Here is a 22,951-nt window from a genome sequence, read left to right as displayed (position 1 = left end):
TGTAGACATGCTCTGGGATTTTAGTGTGTGGGTGTCAGGGGGTCTGCATTGTGCTGTGTGAGCTGGGGTTAGACTTTCTGGCAATGTCTACGCTACAGGGTTTTTGCGCAAAAACCCACGGAGCATCCACACCTCAAGTGCGTTTTTGTGCAAGAAAATGTACAGTGAATTGACAGAACAGAGGGCTTTTTGTGGTACAGGTATTCCTCTTTCTACGAGGAATAACTCCTTTTTGCCCAAGAGCTCTTGCGCAAAAAGGTGTGTGGGGGGATGGGAAACAGGGTTTTTTTGTGCAAAAACAGCCTATTGGTGGCAATCAGAGCTTTCTTTCAAGAGAGCGTCCATGCAGCGTCGACGCTTTCTTGCGCAAAAGTGCATTTCTTTTCCGATGAACTTTTGCAGAGTGGATGCGCTCTTGCACAAGCAGATTTTGCAGAAGATCTCTTCCACAAAAACCTTTTTGTGCAAGAAGCCTGCTGGGTAGAAGTAGCCTCCCTTGCTGTGCCTCAGTTTCCCCATTTGTAAAATGAGAATGATGCTCCCTTCTGTAAAATGCCCTGCCCTTGCACGAGATCTGTACGTGACAGATCTAGCTGAGGTAGGAAGGGCTTCTGCCAGCCCTAAGGTCTAATCGCCTCCTTTCATTTCCCCTCCCCCACGCCCCAGATATGATTTCACTCCTCCAGACTGCATGCATGCCTTGTCTTACTAGGACTCGCCCCTGGCAGGTTGCTGCCTTTTGCTGGCCTCCAGGTGTTACAGCTACAACTGGGCGAATAACTGATCCCTCAGTTTGGTGGCCAAACTGGAAAAAAAAAAGGGGGGAAGAAAAACGTTCTTCTCGTTTCAAACTGAAAATGATTTTTTCCCTGGTCGCCTCCGTGGAAAACTGACACGTTTTGTGCATGTTGAACGAAACATTTCAAATGTCGTTTTGAAGGGCTAGTCTCTAAACAAAATACGGAAACGGTTCATTTTGCAAATGTCAAAACGAAACCTTGTGTGCAGAGCCGTTGTAGCCATGTTGGTCCCAGGGAATTAGCGAGACAAGTTGGGGGAGGCCACATCTTCTACTGGGGAGAGAGACCAGATTTCCTGCCTACTCAGAGCTCTCCTCCAGGTCTGGGAAACGTTGACGGTCTTAAAAGAAAGTCAAGGGACTTTTTTTTGTGGACAAAAGTATTCGCCAAATCCGATCCACAATCCTGAACGTTCTTGGTGGCCGGAAAGATGCATTTCTTGACCAGTTTGCTATTTACCAAAACCAATTTTGCTCAGGTCTCACATGAAATAGGTGGGGCCAGGAGTTGCCAGCCCTCTTCACCGGCTGGAGTGTACCACAATGCGCACCCCCCCCCCCAAACCCTTAGCGCCACCTGGAGCATGCAGGCCGATTTAAAGGGCCAAAGGCTCCAGCTACTGCCATTGCTGCAATAGCAGCAGCAGGGTGGAAGCCCAGGCCCCTCTGAATCGCTGGGCTCTGGGGAAACTGCTCTCTCAGTTCCCCTCCTCCCCCCAGGAACAGGCCGAGTGCTGCCCCTGCTGCTAACTTATGCTGGAGAAGCCAGATCTCTTGGTTTGAACTGGACAGTGCTGGCCCTAAACCAGACCAGCTGGGGCAGTCTGGTTTTGCCCCCTCCAATGTGCCGCTGGAACTGAAGGCAGAGAAAACGTTTCCAGGCAGTACTGCTGACCCCATGTGAGAAGTGCAATTTCTCGAGGCGCTTAGTGTGCTGTCATGACCATGAGGGCTAGAAAGCAGCCTGGGGACTAAGGGGTTAACTATGTCCCTTACCTAGCCAGGTGGAATGGCCAATAGGAATGTAGGTAGGAATTTCAAACTGGGACAAAGGAAATGTTGGTTTTTCCCTCCTTTGTTCAGGGCAGTTCTCTCCAGATATTGAGGGAGACAGACACTATGGCTGTGTCTAGACTGGCAAGTTTTTCCGCAAAATAAGATGATTTTGCGGAAAAACTTGCCAGCTGTCTGCACTGGCCGCTTGAATTTCTGCAAGAACACTGACGATCTCATGTAAGATTGTCAGTGTTCTTGTGGAAATACTATGCTGCTCCCGTTCGGGCAAAAGCCCTCTTGTGCAAATCATTTGCGCAAGAGGGCCAGTGTAGACAGCACAGGACTGTTTTCCGCAAAAAAGCCCCGATGGCTAAAATGGCGATCGGGGCTTTTTTGCGGAAATGCGCGTCTAGATTGGCCATCTGCTGGCAAGGAATAGAGGGTGGGGCGAGGGGCAGAAGAGGAAGGGCAGGGCCTCGAGCAGAGGGGGAGGGGCCCTAGCTTCCCCCCAATGGCGTGGTCACCAGCTGCCCATACCAGCTGGCTGTTGGTGCACAGTGCTGGATTTCAGCCCCGAGGGTTGCCACTTTCAACACTTTGTGTGTCCAGTATTTGCACTGCGGGCGTTTCTTTTGAAGGGCATCTTGCTGTGTTACAAGCTAATCGCCCCTTCTCGGGGAGGAAGTTTTCACTGCATTGCTCTCAGCCTTTAAGTCCTCTCCTCAAATCTCATCCTCACTCTCGCCTCGGGCGCTTCCCCACGACCGGCATCTCCTGCCAGGCTCCCCTTGACTTCCATTCCTCAGGCCTGAGAGGAAGGCCGGCCTGGCCCAGGCAGGTCCACAGAGATCCCTTGCCCCAGTAAGGGTTAGAGAAGAGGGGTGGCAGGAGCTTCCAACCAGTGCCAGGGCCATGGGTGCCTCAACCGTGGCGCACCCCCCACGCTGCCCCTGCCCTCATGCCACTCCTGCTCCCCAAAGTGCCAGCCCTGTGCCGCCGCTTCCCCCGAAGGCTCTCCTCGTCCTTATGGCCAATACACAATCTGGGCCCCCTGGCTCCCCCCATTTCAGCACCCCTATTAAAGAATCAGGCCACTGGGTGCCACTTCTGTAACTGGGTGTGTGCGAATAGCGTGGAGCCTCGCTGAAGTCGAGAAAGACCAGGGCTGGCCTTACATGAGGCAAACTGAGGTGGCCGCCTCAGGTGCCAGACTGTGTGTTGGGGGTGCCCCTAGGACCTAGAGTGTAGAAAATTGTGTCTGCTGCTGGTGCAGATGTATTCTCTCTGCTCTAGATGCCCAGAGATGGTGGAGTGCTGTGCTGGAGGAAGGAGGGCAGAACTGACACCTTTCAAAGTTTTGGCCCAAGCGAGGGGGCATCATTTGAGCTCCCTGCCTCAGGTGCCAAAATGTTGTGGGCCGGCCCTGAGAAAGTCCTTTGGACTGGGCCTTATTCAATAGCGATGAGCCTGACACAGAAATCTCAGCTCTAAATGCTCCATAATTTTACAGGGTCGTTTGCCATGTTTTGGTACAACACAGAGAGCAATAGGGCTTCTCTCTGACAGGCCCTGTAAGTGCTGCCACATTACAAACGCCAGAGCCCGTATCTATTAGTAAAGCAAACCACCAATCATGGACGCAAGCCACGCTTGCTGCGTGTTGCAGGGGTTTGTTTAGTGACACGAATCACAGGATTACTTACACTCTAGCTTTTCAGTGTTCGCTGCAGTACTCCATGAATTTCCCCTCTATACAGGCAGTGGATGTGGGCTGATCACAATATTCTCCTCCCATGAAGTCACGGCTCCAAAATTTTTAATGGAGGCCCCTGTTACCTCCCACACAATTATAGTTTGCTTTCCACCTCACCCTCCAAACTCTCTGCTTCTTCTCCAGCAGTCCCCTTTTGCACACATGCATCCATAGAATCCTTTTCCCATTGCCTCCTGGTACCAGAGAGAAGGCCCCAATATATCGGGTTTCCAGACACATTTCAAGACATCGTGTGAAACAATTCTGTCCCTGCGTACGTTGTTTTGCTGCTAAGGTGACAGTAGAAACAACTTGGGCAGCTCCAATTACTTTCAAGTGAATTTTACAAGAGAAAAAGAGATTCTAGGCCCAGCGCCAAAAGTGGCACATATTGATATGTGTTTGAGTAGTTAAATCCCTGGACTGTCATTGCTCATTAAGGCTACATCTACACTGCAGGCTTCTTGTGCAAGAAGCTTTTTGCAGAAGAGATCTTCCACAAAAACTTCTTGCACAAGAGTGCATCCATACTGCATGGACGCTCTCTCGCAAGAAAGCTGATTGCCATTCAGAATAGCCACCAGGGCACCTGTGCTTCTTTTGATAGGGTTTTTTTTGCACAAAACCAGCCTGTTTCCCATACACACACACCTTTTTGCACAGTTATTCCTCGGAGAAAGAGGAATCCCTGTACCGCAGAACCCCCTCTGGTCTGTCAATTCACTGTAAATTTTCTTGCTCAAAAACGTGCTTGAGGTGTGGATGCTCCGTGGGTTTTTGTGCAAAAACACTGCAGTGTAGACATAGCCTAAACGTGCTGTCATATGGGTGGAAATTGGGTAAATATTGCACTTTTTAAAGATCAGCAGAACTGACTTCAATGGGGCCTTAGTCTTGTGTGTAGTCTTGCCTTAATCTTTGTATTCTTGCCCGTCAGTGTGAAAGAAGCTATTTGCATGTCTATGCAGCCACAATTAAGTTGCGGCCCTTGGCATGTGCGGTAAGTATCACTGTGGCCCCTGGGGCTTCCAAATTTGAGTAGCCCTGGGCTAGGTTCTGATGTCCATTTTGCGGGTGTAGCAGAAGCAAATCAACTGATGCTACGGCAATGCTAACTGGATGTACAGGTGTAGCAGCTCAGCCCCCTCCTCGCTCTTGGGCATTTGCAGTAACAGCATTCAGGACCCGCCAAAAAAGTCAATGATTTGTATTTCAGTCGTGTCTCAAAGGTATATCTGACAGCAGAGCCCTATTGTGGGAGGTATTGTCTTAGAGATACTGTCTGCCCAGATTCCCGCTGTCAATGGAAGCCAGGCACTCTAATATCTTTGAGGATCTGGGCTCTGTAGTATAAGGAGCCAAAACAGACAAAGGATGGGGAGAAAATGACCCCTACTTTCCAGGTGGGGAATGGAGGCACACAAAGTTTGAGACCTATCTTTCTGGAGGTGCTCTGTCCACACAGGCAGGGCCAGATGTTGGAGCATTCAACTTCCATTTAAGCACTAAAGGGAGAGGCCAAATTTTCCAAAGGGCACACGTGCTTTGCAGAGCACTTTTCAAACTCTGGCCATCGGCACTGCAGAGGGAGCTACTGGTGGTTCGAAAACCTGACCCCCATGGTGCTATTCCAAAAACCTAGCCCCGAGCGACACCAGGGAGTCCCTGGCCAAGGTTGGAACTGAACCCAAATCTGAGTCGCAGCCAAGCGGCTCAACCCCCAAACTAGTCTTGCTTGCTCCATCGGCCAGGCAAGGCATGGTCAGAATACTTGCTCTTGGAAAGAAGAGCCCTAGTGCATTTCCATCGACAGGGTAAAGCCACGGGAGTCGATTGTGGGTTTAGGCCAGTGAGAATATTAATTAAATTATCACCAGGGTTGTTCCTACCAGTGCTGGTGCCCGACGCAGCCCAGGACCACCCCACCCCCATACAGAGGGAGCGGCTGCATTGTAAGGGGCAGGGGAGGTCCAGGGTCAGAAGCTGTGTGGGGCAAGGGGTTGCAACTCTCCCGGACTGGCGCTGTTTGCTGCAATGGTGTCTGGTCCAGGAGAGCTGGCATTTGGGAGCGGGGCCAGGAGGGAGGCTGACGTACAGCCTCAGGGCCACAGGCGGGGGGCGCAGGCAGTGGTGCATCTGGAGGCCAGAGAGAAATGGCACTTTGAAGGGGAAACTGCTGCTTCTCTCCAGCGGCCGGCTGCGCAGCCACCTCTTGCTCCCCCAGAACCCCCCGCCTGTGCTCCTGCACCGTTTGCCAGCACCTGGTGAGCAGGGACGGGGCGCAGCTCCCAGAGCGGGAAGCAGCTGAAGTCCTGCTGCTGAGCCCACGGCGGGAGGGGGAGGTGAAGTGAGAGGGACAGCACCGGAGCTGGTGACCGCTTAACATCCTGTCCCTGGGCATACACAGCACAGGGCACCACTACAGTCAGGGCATGGCCTGGATTATCACGCCCCAGCTCTGTTAGGGTTACAGGAGTCCAGAACATAACCTAAGAACGGCCATGCTGGGTCAGACCAACGGGCCATCTAGCCCAGTATCCTGTCTGCCCACAGTGGCCGATGCCAGATGCCCCAGAGGGAGGGACCACAACAGGTAATCCTCACAGGATCCCTCCCTTGTCTCCCATGTGTGGGAACGTAACCCCAGCTCAGAACACAGAACCGCTGACACGCAGGACTGGATGGGACCTCAGATTATCTCGTCCACGTGCCTGCACCGAAGCTGGGCTAAGTCTTAACTCTAGACCATTCCTACCAGGTGATGGTCCAGCCTGTTCTACCCACCCTCCAGTGACTGGGATCCCACAGCCTCCCTAGGGAATTTGTGCTTATCTAGCGGAGTTTAAGCTGTGAGTGCCTGCGAGCGAGCGCGCAAAGGATGCCAGTCCAGACCGGTGGAGAGCTGGCTAGATCTCCAGGATAAACCGCGTGCCCTGTGGTTATGGGCCGTGCTCGTTCCGGGATGGCTGGTGTCTCCGGCTGCAGCTGCTACATCACTTACCCCATGGGCTGCTTGTGCGGTCACAAGCCACAGGCCGGAAGACAACCCCATGGCAGAGATGGGAACCGAAGGAAGGGCGCCTGGCTTCAAGGCTCCTTTGCCCGCCTCAGTGCAGCCACAGGCCCAAAGGAGAACAGCAACCGCTTTGCTGAGCCCAGCAGCCTGAAGAGGCCGGAAGCCTGTGGCTCCTACTTGAGTCCAGAGTCGCACGATGGCTCCTTGCAGGAGACGCACACGGCCATCTCTGCCTACAAGGTTGGCATGGCTGGGTTGCTTGGTCTTTGCCCTGTTCCGGCCCAGCAGGACCAGCGGTTTGTTTCACCCCCAAAGCTCCCAGGTCTCAGGTGATTCCTTTAAGCCAGGGGGTCTCAAAACTTCCTTGCACTGCGACTCCCTTCGCACGCAACCTGCCTGAGCCCCACCGCCCCAAGTGGGGGAGGGGAGAGCTGCGTACACCCAAGGGCTTCTGACCGGGCGGGGGGGGGCTGGACTTCAGACTTGCTGGGCTCAGGGTCAGCCCCAGTCTCGGTGACCCCCGTAAAATGGGGCCACCACCCAGAGTTTGAGAACCTCTGAGCTGAGCGGCTCACGAACACGCTACTCGTTTGCTGCACCAAACCTGCGATACAAGATGGCAGGGTTGGGGCTACCCCCCCCCCAGCACCGGCGCTTACCAATGCCTGTCAGGAAGACCCCAGCTTGGTCGATGGGAGGCCCTCCATCCTCGCCGTAGTAGTTGACGGTTACCTGGAAACGCACAAGACGGGCGAGTGAGCGAGCGAGGGGGGAGGGTGGGACAGGGAACGGCAATTTCCGCCCCAGCTCTAAGCCCAACCCGTGGCGTGGTTCTGCCCCTGCCTGGACGCCTGCTGCTGCTCCTCTCTGGCCAAACTTTCCTCCCTTCTCACCCACCCAGACCACTGCTGTGACAGTGAGCTGCCCTCAGGCCCCGGCCCTCCCTGAAGCTCTCCCCTGGCTGCCTCCCCATCTGCTTCGCTCTCCCGTCTTCCCGCTCCAGTCTCCTTCGCCCTTTGGGGCCCTTCTCCCCCATGACTCCATGTTTCTCCCAGGTCTGGGTCTCCCTAGCAACCCACCCCTGGGCAGCCTGCCGTCACACCTGGCTCCTCAGGTGTCTCATGGGAACCGGCCCACGGAGCTTTCCCCCTGGTGGTCGCGCACTTCCCTGGCTCGGGCTAAACAAACTCCCCCGCGTGGAAGTTTTGCCTGGGGAAGGGCTATGGGTTGGGTTTGCACTGTAGCCATCTGCCATGTTGGGGCCCAGCCTGGGGAGAGGGAAGGGCCCCCCCAGGGCCAATGCACAGCCCAGCCGTGGGGGTGGGGATGTAGCTCTCGGAGATTCCCCCCTCTTGGGCCGGCCAGTTCAACGTCAGAGACGTTCTCAAGGCTGCTCGAAGCTGAGCTGCTCGGGGCCGTTTTGCTCCTGAGGAATAGCCAGGACACAGGAATATGCTGGCGGCACCCTCATGTCCCATGGCCCATCCCCACACCGGGCAGTGCACAGGGAGGGTGCATCACTGGTGACTCCGACTCTAGGCCTACGGGGAAAGTCCCTTTGCTGGGCATATTTGATCAACAGAAAGGTGATGCAGCAAAGCCAGGAATTCCCTTCTCTCCATTGTGCCTGCGAAACTCTCGTGGGCGGAACAGAACCTGGGACCCTTGGAGCCTAGCGCACGAGCCAAAGGGCAGCAGGCTCTTAGCTGCGGCTGTAGCGCAGACTCATCATTCACGCTGTAGGTCGCAGTGCTACTAGCTGGGCTACCGCACTGCACCGAAGGGGTGTGGGTTACACCTGCTCTCCGCACTCAGTAAGACAAGGGTAAATACTGCAGTCCTGACCTGCGGCACCGCTGGTTTTCCAGGCAAGGGGGCACCTAAGCAAAGCGAGGGACATGCACGCAGCTGGAGACTAGTCGCCCCATCCAGCCCATCTGCACTTCTCAACCAAAGGGGTCAGAAGCCCGGACTCCGGAGCTAAGAAGCCCTCGCTCAGCCCTGTAGGAGATCAGACACCAGAGACGGCCAGGAGACTTCGAGGGGCTACATGCCAGATGGCTACAGCAAGCCAGCTCGCTCAGGCTTTGTCTTCACTGCGGGTTCTTCGGGCACAAAATATGCTAATGAAGGACTCATTTGCATAAGTCAATCTCATTAGCATATTTTCTGCCTTTTTTTTGCGCAAAGGGTTTTTGCGCAAAAAGCAGCAGTGTGGACTTGTTTTTGGCACAAAACCCCCTGCTTGCACAAGATCCGTATGCCTGTCCTGGCCAGGGATAAGGATCTTGCGCAAAACAGGGTTTTTGCTCCCCCCCCCAAAAAAGGTCCACACTGCTTCATTTTGCGCAACAACCCAAGTGCAAAAAGAAATGGCAGACAATATGCTAATGAGATTGCAATTTATGCTAATGAGTCCCTCATTAGCATATTTTCTGCCGGAAGAACTCGCAGTGAAGACGTTGCCTCAGAGTCAGCGGCGCGCCTGGTGGGTGGCAGCCCTGCAGTGCACGGGCCTGCTGCCATGGGAGACCCACGTGGCGAGGGAAGGTTTAAGTGACTGGACTCGGCGCCGTTTTCCATTCCCCGGGGGTGCTGGGTGACATGGAAGGACGCAAGCGGCTCCCGGCAGCAGAGCTCCGGAGTGGAGAGCAGCCAAGCACTGCAGCGTGTGCATGAGCAGCGGGACAGGGAGGGGCAAAAATAGCAGCTCTCTGATCTAGTGGTGAATCGGCAGGTGCCCTGCCAATGCCAACGAGCTGCTCAGTTTCAGGACTGAGCCTGATTGCGGGGGAGTGGGGAAGGTGGATCCAAAATCTGAAAGCCTCCCAAGGAGACAGAGACTAGCAGGGAGACTGGAGCTTGCACTAAGCCAGGTCTCAGCTTGTCCCTTTCCCGAAGAGGAAGAAAGGGGCCAATTGGCATGGAATTAGCCACGGGTGGCCGGAAGGAGAGGGGAGCAGCCAGACACCAACCCGAGGAAGGACTTTGGCTGCGTCTAGATTGGCATGATTTTCCGGAAATGCTTTTAACGGAAAAGTTTTCCGTTAAAAGCATTTTTGGAACAGAGCGTCTAGAGTAGCACGGATGCTTTTCCGCAAAAGCACTTTTTGCGGAAAAGCGTCCATGCCAATCTAGATGCGCTTTTCCGCAAAAAAGCCCCGATCGCCATTTTCACGATCGGGGCTTTTTTGTGCAAAACAAATCTGAGCTGTCTGCACTGGCCCTTTTGCCCAAAAGCTTGTGCAAAAGGAACTTTTGCCTGAACAGGAGCAGCATAGTATTTCCGCAAGAAGCACTGATTTCTGACAGTAGGAAGCCAGTGCTTTTGTGGAAATTCAAGCGGCCAGTGTAGACAGCTGGCAAGTTTTTCTGGAAAAGTGGCTGATTTTCTGGAAAAACTGGCCAGTCTAGACACAGCCTCTGGGTATAACATAAACATCCCTGACCTCACATTGGCAGCAAGAGGAGGTGATGATGGAAGAGTGAGCTTAGCAGAGGGTTTGCTGCTTTAACAGGGCGGCCGCCTCAGGTGCCAGACCGGGCAGCAGAGAGGGGGAGGCACTAGGACCCAGAGAATTGAGACCTTTCAAAGTTTTGGCCCAAGCGAGAAGGCACGGGGGCCTCATTTGAGCTCCCTGCCTCAGGTGCCAAAATGTTGTGAGCCGGCCCTGTGCTGTAATCTGTCCACTACCTGGTTGGGCCCCTGGGACGTGCTTCCTAGTTAAGGGCTGGATTTTCCAGAGAGTTCAGCCTTCGCCAAACTCGGCTCCCATTGAACTCAATGGGCTTTTTGGCCACGTTTGATGGGGCAGCACTTTTGGATGTCCTACTCAGAAGGATACAGGACTGCGGTCGGACGGGAAGCCACGAGAACAGAAGGGATTGATGCACAGGGACCTGAAAATCAAAGCCTTTTAGTGTCACAATCCCAGCTGCCGGACTGCATGTCGGTTTCCCGATCCAGTCCTGTGGCATAGTGTGTGTGTGGGGGGGGGGGGTGTCTACTTTTGTAATCCTGTGTTCACTCTGATGTTGCATTCACCGTTTGTCTTATGGGGTTATCTGTGATCCTACTGTCCTATGCTGCTGCTCTGTCGTGGCACTGTGTGTGGGTGCCTCAGTTTCCCCGGGCCCTGCAGCACTAGCTGCATGAGGAGGGGGGGGCTGGGGGTGACTCACTGGGGAAGCAGGTGCAGTCTCTCCCCTCCTGAGGCCCAGGTGACAGCAGATAACACCTTGGATCTGGAAGGAGGACAATGGAGGAGGCGGGGCTGCCTGGGGCGAGTGAGCCGTGGCTGTGGGGGTGAGGCAGTCTCGGCTGGGTAGGATGAGGAGAGGGGACAGAGCAGGAATGGGGGGTTCAGGGCCCGTGAGCCCTTCCTCAGTCCTGAGAGGATGAAGGCTGTCTGCTCTCGGTGTCGGAGCTAACATCGAGCCTGCGCTGCGCTGTGTCTCTGAGAAGCAATAAAACCGTCTACTCTCCCGGCCGGCTGAGCGTCACATCTGGCTGCGGATGGGGGTGCAGGGTTGGGAGCTCCTCGACGCACCGTCACGAGCTCAAACTCCCCAAGCCTGCTAGCCAGCTTCCAATAGCGGGCAGAGGGGTCCAATGCAGGCCGCTCACCCCTTCCGTTGCAAGCTGCTCAGCAACCGACCGACAGAACAAAGCAGTGGTCCCCAACATGGTGCCTGCGGGTGCCATTGCACCCACGGGGGCATTTGTGTGCGCCCGCCAAGTGCTCGGGACTGGCCTGGCCCTGGGCACGTGGCGCATGCATGGTGCCGGAGCCGGCCCCGGGCGCATGGCGCACAGTGAGCGCCGGCCCCGGGAGCGCCGCGGATTGGCCGCCCGCGCTCTAGGCATGCGGCGCTTGGAGAGGGCGCCGGCCCTGGACGTGCGGTGCTTGGGGATGGTGCTGGCCCCGGGCACGCGGCCCTTGGAGGGGGCACCAGTCCTGGGCACGTGGCTATGGGGGGGGAAGGCCCGGGAGGGCCCGCCCCCGGGTGCGCAAGTGTCCCTGCCCTCTGGCGCCCGGCGGGCGAACGGCCATGCCCCCTGGCGTCTGGCAATCTCAAATGGTTGGGGACCACTGGAACAAAGCATAGACACAAGTTTGAGCCGAGGAGCGGTCAGCAAACTGCTCTTTCCCGTCCCCGCTGGGGGAACATCAGACCCAAGGGCTACGTCTACATTGGCCCCTTTTCCGGAAGGGGCATGTTAATTTCAGCGATCGCAATAGGGAAATCCGCGGGGGATTTAAATATCCCCCACGGCATTTAAATAAAAATGTCCGCCGCTTTTTTCCGGCTTTTAGAAAAGCCAGAAAAGAGCGTCTACACTGGCCCCGATCCTCCGGAAAAAGCGCCCTTTTCCGGAGGATCTTATTCCTACTTTGAAAAAAGCGCTTTTTCCGGAGGATCGGGGCCAGTGTAGACGCTCTTTTCCGGCTTTTCTAAAAGCTGGAAAAAAGCGGCGGACATTTTTATTTAAATGCCGCGGGGGATATTTAAATCCCCCGCGGATTTCCCTATTGCGATCGCTGAAATTAACATGCCCCTTCCGGAAAAGGGGCCAGTGTAGACGTAGCCAAGATGTTTTAACTGCTTCCTCCTTGGGCGGAGGAAACGCTTGAAACACGAGAACGGCACCAACCCCTGACAAGGCCATGGCCACCCAAGGCTCACCAGCTCCCAGTGCTGTGGACATGCCCAGCCCTGGCAGTGTTCCACGTGGGACTCTTCACCACGCGGCCTGGACATGGAGTGAAAGTACAGTGAATGGAGCACAAGGGTCTGGGGTCCTCAGACGGACCCTTGATCGAGACACACAGAACGGTATCGCCCTGCTGGCTTTGGGGCCAGCCTCGCACAGTTACCCATGTCAGAGCCTTTATGTAGCATTCCTCCCTCTACGCTCCAGCCACGAGCCTGTATTCGACTCCCTACAGCAGGGGTGGGCAAAAGAGCCTCTGTGGGCTGGATCCGACCTGCCAAGCAGGTGGATCCAGCCCGTGAGGCCCTGCTGCTCCTCCACCCCCAGGCCAATTAGGACCTGGGGGCAGGGGAGCATGAGAAGCCTCTGCCCGCCCTGCCAGGAGCACGTGGCGCTTTGAAGCGCCGCACTGCTCACAGGGTGGGGAGGGAGAGCGGAGGAGGCTTTGTGCACTCCCCCGCGTCTAGGCCCTCATTGGGGCATCTGGGGGGAACATGGGGTGGGGGCAAAAGCACTCCTTCACCCCTAGACCAATCATTGTCTGGGGGTGGGGAATCTGGAGATACCTTGGCCACGCCCCTTCTGCTCAATGCCCCGCCCCTTCCTACGTGGCCCAGGGCCACTTCGAAAATTTCCAAAGTGGCCCCTGGCAAAAAATTATTGCCCACCCCTGCCCTATAGCCTAAGCTACATGCACACATCCAATGACCTGTCTTTGCACCTCAACCAAAAAGGAGACGCCATGTAACAGCAACCACAGTGGCAAAGTTCAAAGGAAGCCAGCCACCAATCAGAAACTGGGAGCATCCTCATTTGATCCTGGAGCTTTCAAGTCTGACTGAGGACACGAGAGAAGAGGCCACTCACACAAACGTCCCTGACAGTGGAGATGACCCCCAGACATGCTCTGTCCAGTGTAGGGTGGATGTTCCCAGAGCACCCTCAATCCCAGAATCCCCTTGGGATACCTCGCCTCCTGCTTGCCCACACAGGACAATCTATCGCCCCCCTCTAAGGGAGGGAGAGGAGCTGACGGACTTTGCCTCTCTGAGGAGTGAGAATTAATACCAGCCTGCACCTGCCCATAAAGATGCATTTCCCCTTGATCCTAGCTCACCCTTGGCAATAGCAGCAAGCACCCCAAGCACGTCTCATCCCGACTCCTGTCTCAAGCCAAGTGCATGCCCAGGATACAAGGACGCCCTCCCAGCCTCCCTTTACCTTGTTGTCATTGGCCTCGGCGCTGGCTTTACTCATGCTGAGCTTCAGGACTGTCCCCGGGTCCAGAGGCCACTGCTTCCCGCCATCTGGGGGGACCTCCTGTGATTGGTCATCGGTAACAACTTCAACTTGAACCCCAGCCGTGTGCTTGACGCTGAACGACACAGCGCCTGCAGGAGCCGCTCTGCAACAGAGGGAGGGCGTGGGGATCAGAGGGCTGTGGAGAGACAACTCGGAGATGCCTCGCTCTCCCTTTCCCTGTTCAAAAACTTCAGGGGGCAGCCGAGTTAGTCTGTAATAGGAAAAACTTAAATGCAACCAGTAGTCTAGTAGCACCTTAAAGACCAACAAAACATGTAGATGGGATCCTGAGCTTTTGTGGGCAAAACCCACTTCTTTGGATAACTGGAGTGTTAGAAGTCCAGATCCGAGAATAAATAAGGGAAGGAGGGAGCCAGGGGTGGGGGGGGGGAGGGGGGAAGAGGAGAAAGAAAAAAAAGAGAAAAAAGAAAAAAGCGGGAGGGGGAGAGAAAAAAAAAGCGAGAGAGACCGACAGACAGACAGACAGAGTAGATAAACTTGGGCTAGCCAAGTTAGTCGGTAACAGGAAAAACTTAAAAAACAAACAACAAATAGTCTAGTAGCACCTTCAAGACTAAATAGTTACAAGAGGCTGATAAGAACCATAAGCACCTTCATTGGTTAGTTGGTTAAGTCATTAAGATGTGGAAGATATGTCACTCCCATGTCAAGGCTCCTGAAGAGATGCTTGCACTGAACTCAATAGAGCAGCACTGATGATCAGGTAAATGTCTGTGAGCTAATGATATTTGAGGTGATAATTGGGGAAGCTATCTTTGTAATGGGGAAGATAATTAGAGTCTTTATTCAAACTTAAGTGTAAAGTGTCGAATTTAAGCATGAATGACATTTCAACCAGAAAGGACATTGTCTCAACAATGACTTGATTACCTGCATCCTGCTTCAAAGGCCTTTTAAGACTGCACTTGAAAGAGAATCCTCTGAACTGTCATTCATGCTTAAATTCGACACTTTACACTTAAGTTTGAATAAAGACTCTAATTATCTTCCCCATTACAAAGATAGCTTCCCCAATTATCACCTCTAATATCATTAGCTCACAGACATTTACCTTCCCCCCACCCCCCTTCTGTTCTGAAATTTGATTTCTCCTTTTCATATGTGTTCATTTTTTTAAATTGTATCCTTTGGTATATATGGTTGTGACAATTTTCTTCCACTATTTGATCTGAGGAAGTGGGTCTGGCCCACGAAAGCTCATCACCTAATAAACCATCTTGTAGTCTTTAAAGTGCTACATAGTCCTGTTTTTTGTTTCAGCTACACCAGACTAATACGGCTACATTTCTATCACTATTCCCTATTAGAGCAAGTCTCATCTGCGGACCACACTATGGACCCCCACATCCTTAGCAAGCGGATGGGCTGGATTTCGGAATACAAAGAGCTGATCTTTTGGACAATGGGAGTCCCTAGGTGCAGTTATGATGGGCTCTTTCTGAACACTAGCTCAGGGCATAAATGCAGGGGCAGTTACGTTAAGAACCTGTGGAAGACGTGCTGATTTTGTTCTAGCGGCACATGGCCCGGGGCTGCAGCACCAAGCGGCCATTGCTGAAGGAGAGCACGGAGCTGAACCTCAGCAGTTGTAACCCCTCACCTGCTTCAGGTCACGGGGAAATAATCCTAGAACCAGCCCCCTGTGGTGCAACAAGTAACCAGAAACTCAGTTGCCAAAGCAACTAATCCTGTAGCTCATGCGTAGTAACTGGAGCTTCTCGGCTTTCAGACAGAGTCAGCCTGGTGCATGCAGAGGAGTGAAGGGCGATGCTAGCTTATGTCCCCAAAGACAGACCACCCCACACCCCTTCACAGAATCCTAGGACTGGAAGGAACACCCACAGGTCATCAGGTCCAGACCCCTGCACTCATGGCTGGACCAAGCACCACCTAGACCATCTCTGGCAGATGTTTATCTAACCTTAAATGTCTCCAGTGATGGAGATTCCACAACCTCTCTCAGCCATTCATTCCAGTGCTTAACCACTCTGACAGGTAGGAAGTTTTTCCTAATGTCCAACCTAAGCCTCCCTGGCTGCAATTGAAGCCCATTGCTTCTTGTCCTACCCTCAGAAGCCAAGGAGGAAGGAGAAACCTTATTCTCCTTGTTGCAACCCTTTAAATACTTGAAAGGTGCTATCATGTCCTCTTTGCCTTCTCTTTTCCAGATTAAACAATCCCAGTTCTTTCGGGCTTCCCTCATAGGTCATATTTGCTAGACCGTAAATCATTTTTGTTGCTCTTCTCCTGAACTTCTATAATTTGTCCACCCAGAACTGGACACAATACTCCAGTTGAGGTCTAATCAGCACAGAATAGAGTAGAAAAATTACTGCTTCTGTCTTGCTTACAGCACTCCTGCAATAACATCCTAAAATATTTGCTTCCCTCCCACCCCCAACAGTGTTACACTGTGAGGGTATGTCTACACTGCCATCCTAGTTTGAACTAGGGTGGCTAATATAGGCATTCGAACTTGCAAATGAAGCCTGGGATTTAAATATCCAGGGCTTTATTTGCATGTTCCCGGGCGCCGCCATATTTAAATGCCCCATAGTTTGAACTACCTGCCTGCAGCTACACGCGGCACGGACGAGATAGGTCGAATTAAAGCTCCTAATTCAAACTAATGTTAATCCTCTTGCAATGGCAGTCTGTGCCACGTGTAGCCACGGGCAGGTAGTTTGAACTACGGGGCATTTAAAAATGGCGGCACCCGGGAACTTGCAAATAAAGCCCGGGATATTTAAATCCCGGGCTTCATTTGCAAGTTCGAATGCCTACATTAGCCACCCTAGTTCGAACTAGGATGGCAGTGTAGACATACCCTTAGATCGTATGTAGCTTGTAGTCTGACTCCACTATGACCCCTAGATCCCTTTCTGCAGTACCCATTCCTAGATAGTCACTTCCCTATTTTGTATGTTTGAAACCAATTGTTCCTTCCTAAGTGGAAGATTTTGAATTTGTCCTTATTGAATTTCATCCTATTTACCGCTGACCATTTTTCCAATTTGTTCGGATCATTTTGAATTAGAATTGCACCCTCAAAAGGACTTGCAACCTCTCCCTGTTTGGTGTAATCTGTAGACTTTACAAGTGCACTCTCTACTTTGTTATCTGAATAATCGACGAAGCACTGGACTAGGGATGTTAAATATAGTTTAATCAACTAGTTGAAGGATTTTCCATCAACTTTGTCCATAGGTTTCCAAAATGGGGGGCACTCCCCCAGAGGGGGTGTAAAAAAATTCCAGGGGGGTGGCCCGAGGCGACCGACCCTCCCCCCCATCAATCCTCCCCACCCCCCAAGAAAGAGCCCGGTCTGTCCAGTAAAAAAAAATTCAGAATACCATGTGAAATGTCCGGTGTTTTCTGTTTTTCCTGGCTTGGGAGTCCGCCGGAACATGCACAGCTCGGGCTGGCTGGGATGGGGGGAGGATGGAGCATCCCGGGCAGATTTTAATATGGCCTCCTTAAAAGAGCAATGCCTGCTCTTAAAAGGGCAACCTTTTTTTGGGGGGGTCAACAACTTTTCACTTGGAGTACCGGCACCTTTTTAAAAAATTTTTTATAAACACTGCTCCTGGGAATTAAAGGGGCTGCGACTGTTTTTCAGCCCCGATCAGTTCCCTTTTTTTTTCTCTCAACAAGTTTTGTTGCTATTTTTTGGGGGCGGAGGGGGGGCGTGAAGGTTTCTCAAAAATCAGAAAGGGGCATGATGCCGATAAGTTTGGGAATCACTGGTAGTCAATTAGTCAATAAGCAAGGGAGCCACAGAGGGGTTAGCTTCCGGTCTCGGCAGCTAACCCCGCTGTGGCTCTGCCTTTTAAATGTATTAAGCGCTGGCAAGCTTTTAATACATTTAAAAGGCTGAAGCACAGCAGGGGGACCCAGTGTGAGCCAGGACAGCTGATTGCCAGCTCATGCTGGGTCCCTTCTGCTGAACTTCTGATTTTCAAATGTATCAAGAGCCAGCAGAGTTGCAGCATCAGGGACTGGGTTTGAGCTGGGAATCAACTGATTCCCAGCTCGCTCCCAGTCCCCGCTTCTCCCCTGTTTCCTGCAGAAATGGTGCTGGGGGGAACTGGCTTTTAAGTTGGTTCCCCCCCAGCACCGGCTCCTACTCCCCCCCTTGCTGCCTCTGTTAGAGGCAGCAAGGGCAGTGTGGGGGGAGGGGGGGGTGACTAGTCGAGGAACTGGTTGACTATATGATAGACAAGTCGACTACTCACTTACATCCCTACACTGGACCCAACACTGATCCCTGCAGAACCCCACTCGTGTTATGTCCTTCCAGCACAACTGCGAGCCATTGATAACTACTCTCTGGGAATGTTAGTCTGTATCTGCAAAAACAAGTCTTGTGCACTTTGAAAACTAACAGATTCCTTTGGGGCATGAGCTTTTGTGGGTAAAACCCACTTCAGGAGTATGCATCTATGAAGTGGGCTTTACCCACGAAAGCTTATGCCCAAATAAATCTGTTAGTCTTCAAGGTGCCATGGAAGTCCTTGGTTTTTCCTCTGGGAATGGTTATCCAATCAGATACTCACCCACCTTACTGTGGCTCCATCTAGATTTACATAGTCATGTGAGACTGTATCAAACACCTTCCTAAAGTCTAGATATAACACATCTACCACTTCCCCTTGATCTTTCTGTCTTAGCTTCTGAACCTAGCCATTTTCATTGGCATTCACAACCGTAGGCATCCAATCACCACCAATCTCCTCGGTGAAAAGCAAACTAAAGAAGTCATTAAAGAACCTCTCCCATTTCCACGCCAGCTGTTATGTTTTTCCCTCTTTGTTTAGTAATGGGCCTCCCCTGTCCTTGGTCTTCCTCTTGCTTTTAGGATATCGGCAGATTGTTTTCTTGTGATCCTTTATGTGTCTAGTGAGCTCGAGCTCATTTTGTGCCTTGACTTTTCTAATTTTGCCCCTACATACTTGTGTTTAATGCTCCCAGTGCAAACGATTCCTTTCCATTTCTGCAGCAGGAGCGGATTCAAGTGCCCCGTCACCAAAGACTAAAATCAATGCAAGCAAGTGCAAGAAAGGACATGCAAATTGCTAGAAAACACTCCCTGGAGAAAGAGCATTGTAAGGGCCTCTCCCAACTTCAATGCCTTCTTCCCCACAATGCTTCCAGCAGCAGAATCTTCATGCCCCATAGCCTGGGCCATATAGCCAGGACACCAGAAAAATCAGTGTCACTTACCCAGAGTTCTAATCACCAGGAAAAACCCACTGCACCCACTCATCCCCCCAACCCCTCTCCCCACTACAACTGACCTTTCGCTATTTTGGACTGATTTTTTAAAAAACCTATTTAAAATTAACCAATGTACTTCCACCCCCAAACAACCTGATATTAGAACCACAGGACTGATTAGAACTACAGGACTGACACTTGCCAACCATTGCGTGGTGCTCGAGCTGTATCACAGACAGCTAGCATACATGAGCGAACCTTTATGCCCTGGAAATTCACATGCAAATTCACGCCTCTGTGCAGCTAACGGTGAGTTTGCAATTACAGAAGCCCGAGGGCAGTGTGTTGCTGAGCAGCGTGCAAATGTGGAGAGACAGCTTCTAACTACCAGGGCACAGAGCTAATGCCTCAAGAAATGAGTTTGCTGAGTTAAGTGAGTTGTCCAGAGGCCAGGATCCCTCCGGGATGCTCATCGGAAAAGCTCTCCCCCTGAACAGGCTGAGATGCCGGACACTGGGTGGAACTGCTTTCCGCTCATGTCATGCTGTCCAGCATGGTCATGGATGGCAAGACGAATAGGCTACGGGGCCTTCCACAAACTTAGAGGAGCATGATGCCTTCCAGAAACTTTCAAAGTGGAGACCGATCTGCCACACGCAGGCCCTCCTGTGGGTTTTAAAGAATCTGTCTGATCTTTAAACGCCCCCCTCCCCACATACGCCAAACTATCCCATTGAGCTTTGTGGAGGAAACCTCATCTGCCTGGCTATCTCCTCCTCTTCTCTGACACTTGATTGTCCACCCTAGGGCCGGCCTTAAGCCGATTCAGCCAATTCGGCTGAATCAGGCCCCGTGCCCTTGAACCTGGAAGTCAGCTCCCTCGGCTTGGCTCGGCTCCCACCTGCCCTTACCTGCACACGCTGTGGGCTGTTGCAACCATGTGCGTCATTTGCAGGTGAGTGAGGATTTTAAAACTGAGAAGGCGGCGGCGCACGCGGTTTGGCGTCTGGCCCCGCAGAAGGGAGAGGAGGGGGACACTAGGAGGAAGGGCTGGGAGAGGAAGGGGCTTGTACAGAAGGGACGGGGGAAGGGGGTGGGAGAGAGGAAGAGGCTTGGGGGGGGGGGGGGGAGAAAGCGGAAGGTACCAAGAGACAGTATGGAGGAGAGACAAATGCCAGGGGGCCAAGTACAGACAATGAGGAAAAGGGCAGAAGGGGATATGTCAGTGGGAGGGGGGACAGGGTGATGCTGGGAGGGGAGAGGAGAGGGGAAGGGCATTAGGGGCTAAAGCGGGAGAGGGAGGTTCTGGGAGAAGGCTTGAAAGAAGGGGTGGGCATGAAAAAGGTGGGGATGGAGCAAGGCATGTCTGAGGGCACAGAGGGGCAGGAGGAGAATGGGGGTAGAGGATGGTGAGGGGGTGGACATCAGGGAAAAAGAGGGCAAAGGGGGCAGGGGCAGCGAGGGAAGGGGGAGGCACGAGGAGAGTGCAGGGCTAAGGGAAGGAGTAGGTGCCAGGGGATTCTGTGGGCAGACACCTACAGGGGAGGGACTAGCACCAGAGGAGAGAGGCAGGGGAGGTGTGTAGAGGGAGGTGTTAGAAGAGGGGTAGCTCACATGATCAGAGTGGGGCTACTGGAGGAGTGGTCACAGGGGGGAGAGAAGGGCTGGTGGAAGGGGGCAGGTTGCAGGAGGGCTGAGGGCAGTGAGAATCATAGAATCATAGAGCTGGAAGAGGCCTCAGAAGGTCATCAAGTCCAGCCCCCTGCTCTAGGCAGGACCAATCCCAATTAAATCAACCCGGCCAGGGCTTTGTCAAGCCGAGACTCAAACACCTCTAGGGATGGAGACTCCACTACTTCCCTAAGGAACCCATTCCAGTGCTTCACCACCCACCTAGGGAAATAGTTTTTCCTAATATCCAACCTGGACCTCTCCCACTGCAACTTGAGACCATTGTTCCTTGTTCTGCCATCTGTCACTACTGAGAACAGCCTCTCTCCATCCTCTTTGGAACCTCCCTTCAGGAAGTTGAAGGCTGCTCTCAAATCTCCCCTCACTCTTCACTTCTGCAGACTAAACAAACCCAGATCCCTCAGTCTCTCCTCATAGGTCATGTGCTCCAGCCCCCTAATCATTTTGGTTGCCCTCCGCTGGACCCTCTCTAATGCGTCCACATCCTTTCTATAGTGGGGGGCCCAGAACTAGACACAATACTCTAGATGTGGCCTCACCAAAGCCGAATAAAGGGGAATAATGACATCTCTGGATCTGCTGGCAATGCTCCTCTTAATGCAACCTAATATGCCATTAGCCTTCTTGGCTACAAGGACACACTGTTGACTCATATCTAGCTTCTCATCCATTGTAACCCCCAGGTCGCTTTCTGCAGAACTACAACTTAGCTGGTTGGTCCCGAGCCTGTAACAATGCTTGGGATTCTTCTGTCCCAAGTGCAGGACTCTACACTTATCCTTGTTGAACATCATCAGATTTCTTGTGGCCCAATCCTCCAATTTGTCTAAGTCACTCTGGACCCTATCTCTGCTCTCAAGCGTATCTACCTCTCCCCCTAGTTTAGTGTCATCCTCAAACTTGCTGAGGGTGCAATCCATCCCCTCATCCAGGTCGTTAATAAAGATATTGAACAAAACCATTCCTAGAACTGAACCTTGGGGCACTCCACTAGAAACCGACCGCCATCCTGACATCGAGCCGTTGATCACTTCTCGCTGGGCCCGGCCTTCTAGCCAGCTTTCTATCCATTTTACCATCCATTTATCCAATCCACATTCCCTTAACTTGCTGGTGAGAACATTGTGGGAGACTGTATCAAAAGCCTTGCTAAACTCAAGGTATATAACATCCACTGACTTTCCCACGTCCACAGAGCCTGTTACCTCATCATAGAAGCTAATCAGATTGGTCAGGCACGACTTGCCCTTTGTGAATCCATGCTGACTATTCCTAATCACTTTCCTCTCTTCCAAGTGCCTCAAAATGGATTCTTTAAGGATCCCTTCCATGATTTTTCCAGGAACCGAGGTAAGACTGACCGGCCTATAGTTCCCTGGATCGTCCTTCTTCCTTTTTTTGAAGATGGGCACTCTATTTGCCTTTTTCCAATCATCCGGGATTTCTCCCAATCTCCATGACTTTTCAAATATAATGGCCAAAGGCTCCTCAATGACATTTGCCAACTCCCTCAGTACCCTCGGATGTATTAAGTCCGGACCCATGGATTTGTGTACGTTTAGCTTTTCTAAATAGTTCCTAACCTGTTCTTTACCCACCACGGGCTGTCCATCTTCATCCCATCTTGCGTCACTTAGCGCATTAGTCCCAGAACCCACCTTGTCCGTGAATACAGAGGCAAAGAAAGCATTGAGTACTTCAGCTTTCCCCACATCATCTGTCACTAGGTTACCTCCTTCATTCTGTAGGGGTCCCACACCCTCTCTGATCACCTTCTTCTTGTTAATATGCCTGTAGAAACCTTTCTTGTTACCCTTCACATCCTTAGCCAGTCGCAATTCCATCTGCACTTCTACCTTCCTGATAACCCCCTGCCATTCTCGAGCTATACATTTAAACCCCTCCCTGGTCATTTGTCCAAATTCCACTTTTTGTAAGCTTCCTTTTTGTGCTTAAGTTCACCAAGGATTTCCCCCGTAAGCCAATCCCGACTCCTACCATGTTTGCCTCTCTTGCTACACGTCGGGATGGTTTCTTTCTGTGCCTTCAATAAGGCTTCTTTAAAATACTGCCAGCTCTCCTGGACTCCTTTCCCCTTCATCTTAGAATCCCAGAGGATTCTGCCCATCAGATCTCTGAGGGAGTCAAAATCTGCTTTTCTGAAGTCCAAGGTGTGTATTTTACTACTCTCTTTTCTTCCTTTGGTCAGGATCCTGAAATCTACCATCTCATGATCACTGCTTCCCAGGTTGTCACCCACCTGGGCAGGAGTCAGGACAGCAGGGGAGGGTGAGGAGCTGTGGGGGCAGGAGAACTGACTTAAATGGGGCCTGTGTGTGGTGTAGTCTTGCCTTAATCTTTGTATTCATGCTTGTCAGTGTGAGAGAAGCTATCTGTATATATTTGCTTGCATATGCAACCACTCTTAAGTGGAGGCCC

The 22,951-nt window shown here is 52.4% G+C and overlaps 1 protein-coding gene across 1 annotated transcript in view; it reads right to left on the bottom strand.

Annotated features, from left to right (window-relative positions):
• Positions 1 to 22,951, bottom strand: part of LOC102445544 (protein-arginine deiminase type-2) — a 78,579-nt gene that overhangs the window by 49,940 nt on the left and 5,688 nt on the right. The window contains exons 2-3 of the mRNA XM_075906208.2: positions 13,502 to 13,685; positions 7,224 to 7,296 (exon numbers count right to left, since the gene is read on the bottom strand). Coding sequence (XP_075762323.2) covers positions 7,224 to 7,296; positions 13,502 to 13,685 — 257 coding nt within the window. The remainder of the gene's footprint in view (positions 1 to 7,223; positions 7,297 to 13,501; positions 13,686 to 22,951) is intronic.

Source organism: Pelodiscus sinensis, chromosome 24, assembly GCF_052426305.1.
Source record: "Pelodiscus sinensis isolate ZL-2025 chromosome 24, ASM5242630v1, whole genome shotgun sequence".
NCBI classification, from domain to species: domain Eukaryota; kingdom Metazoa; phylum Chordata; order Testudines; family Trionychidae; genus Pelodiscus; species Pelodiscus sinensis.
The sequence above is the reverse complement of the archived record's forward strand: the minus strand, read 5'-3'. Positions and strand labels throughout refer to the sequence as shown.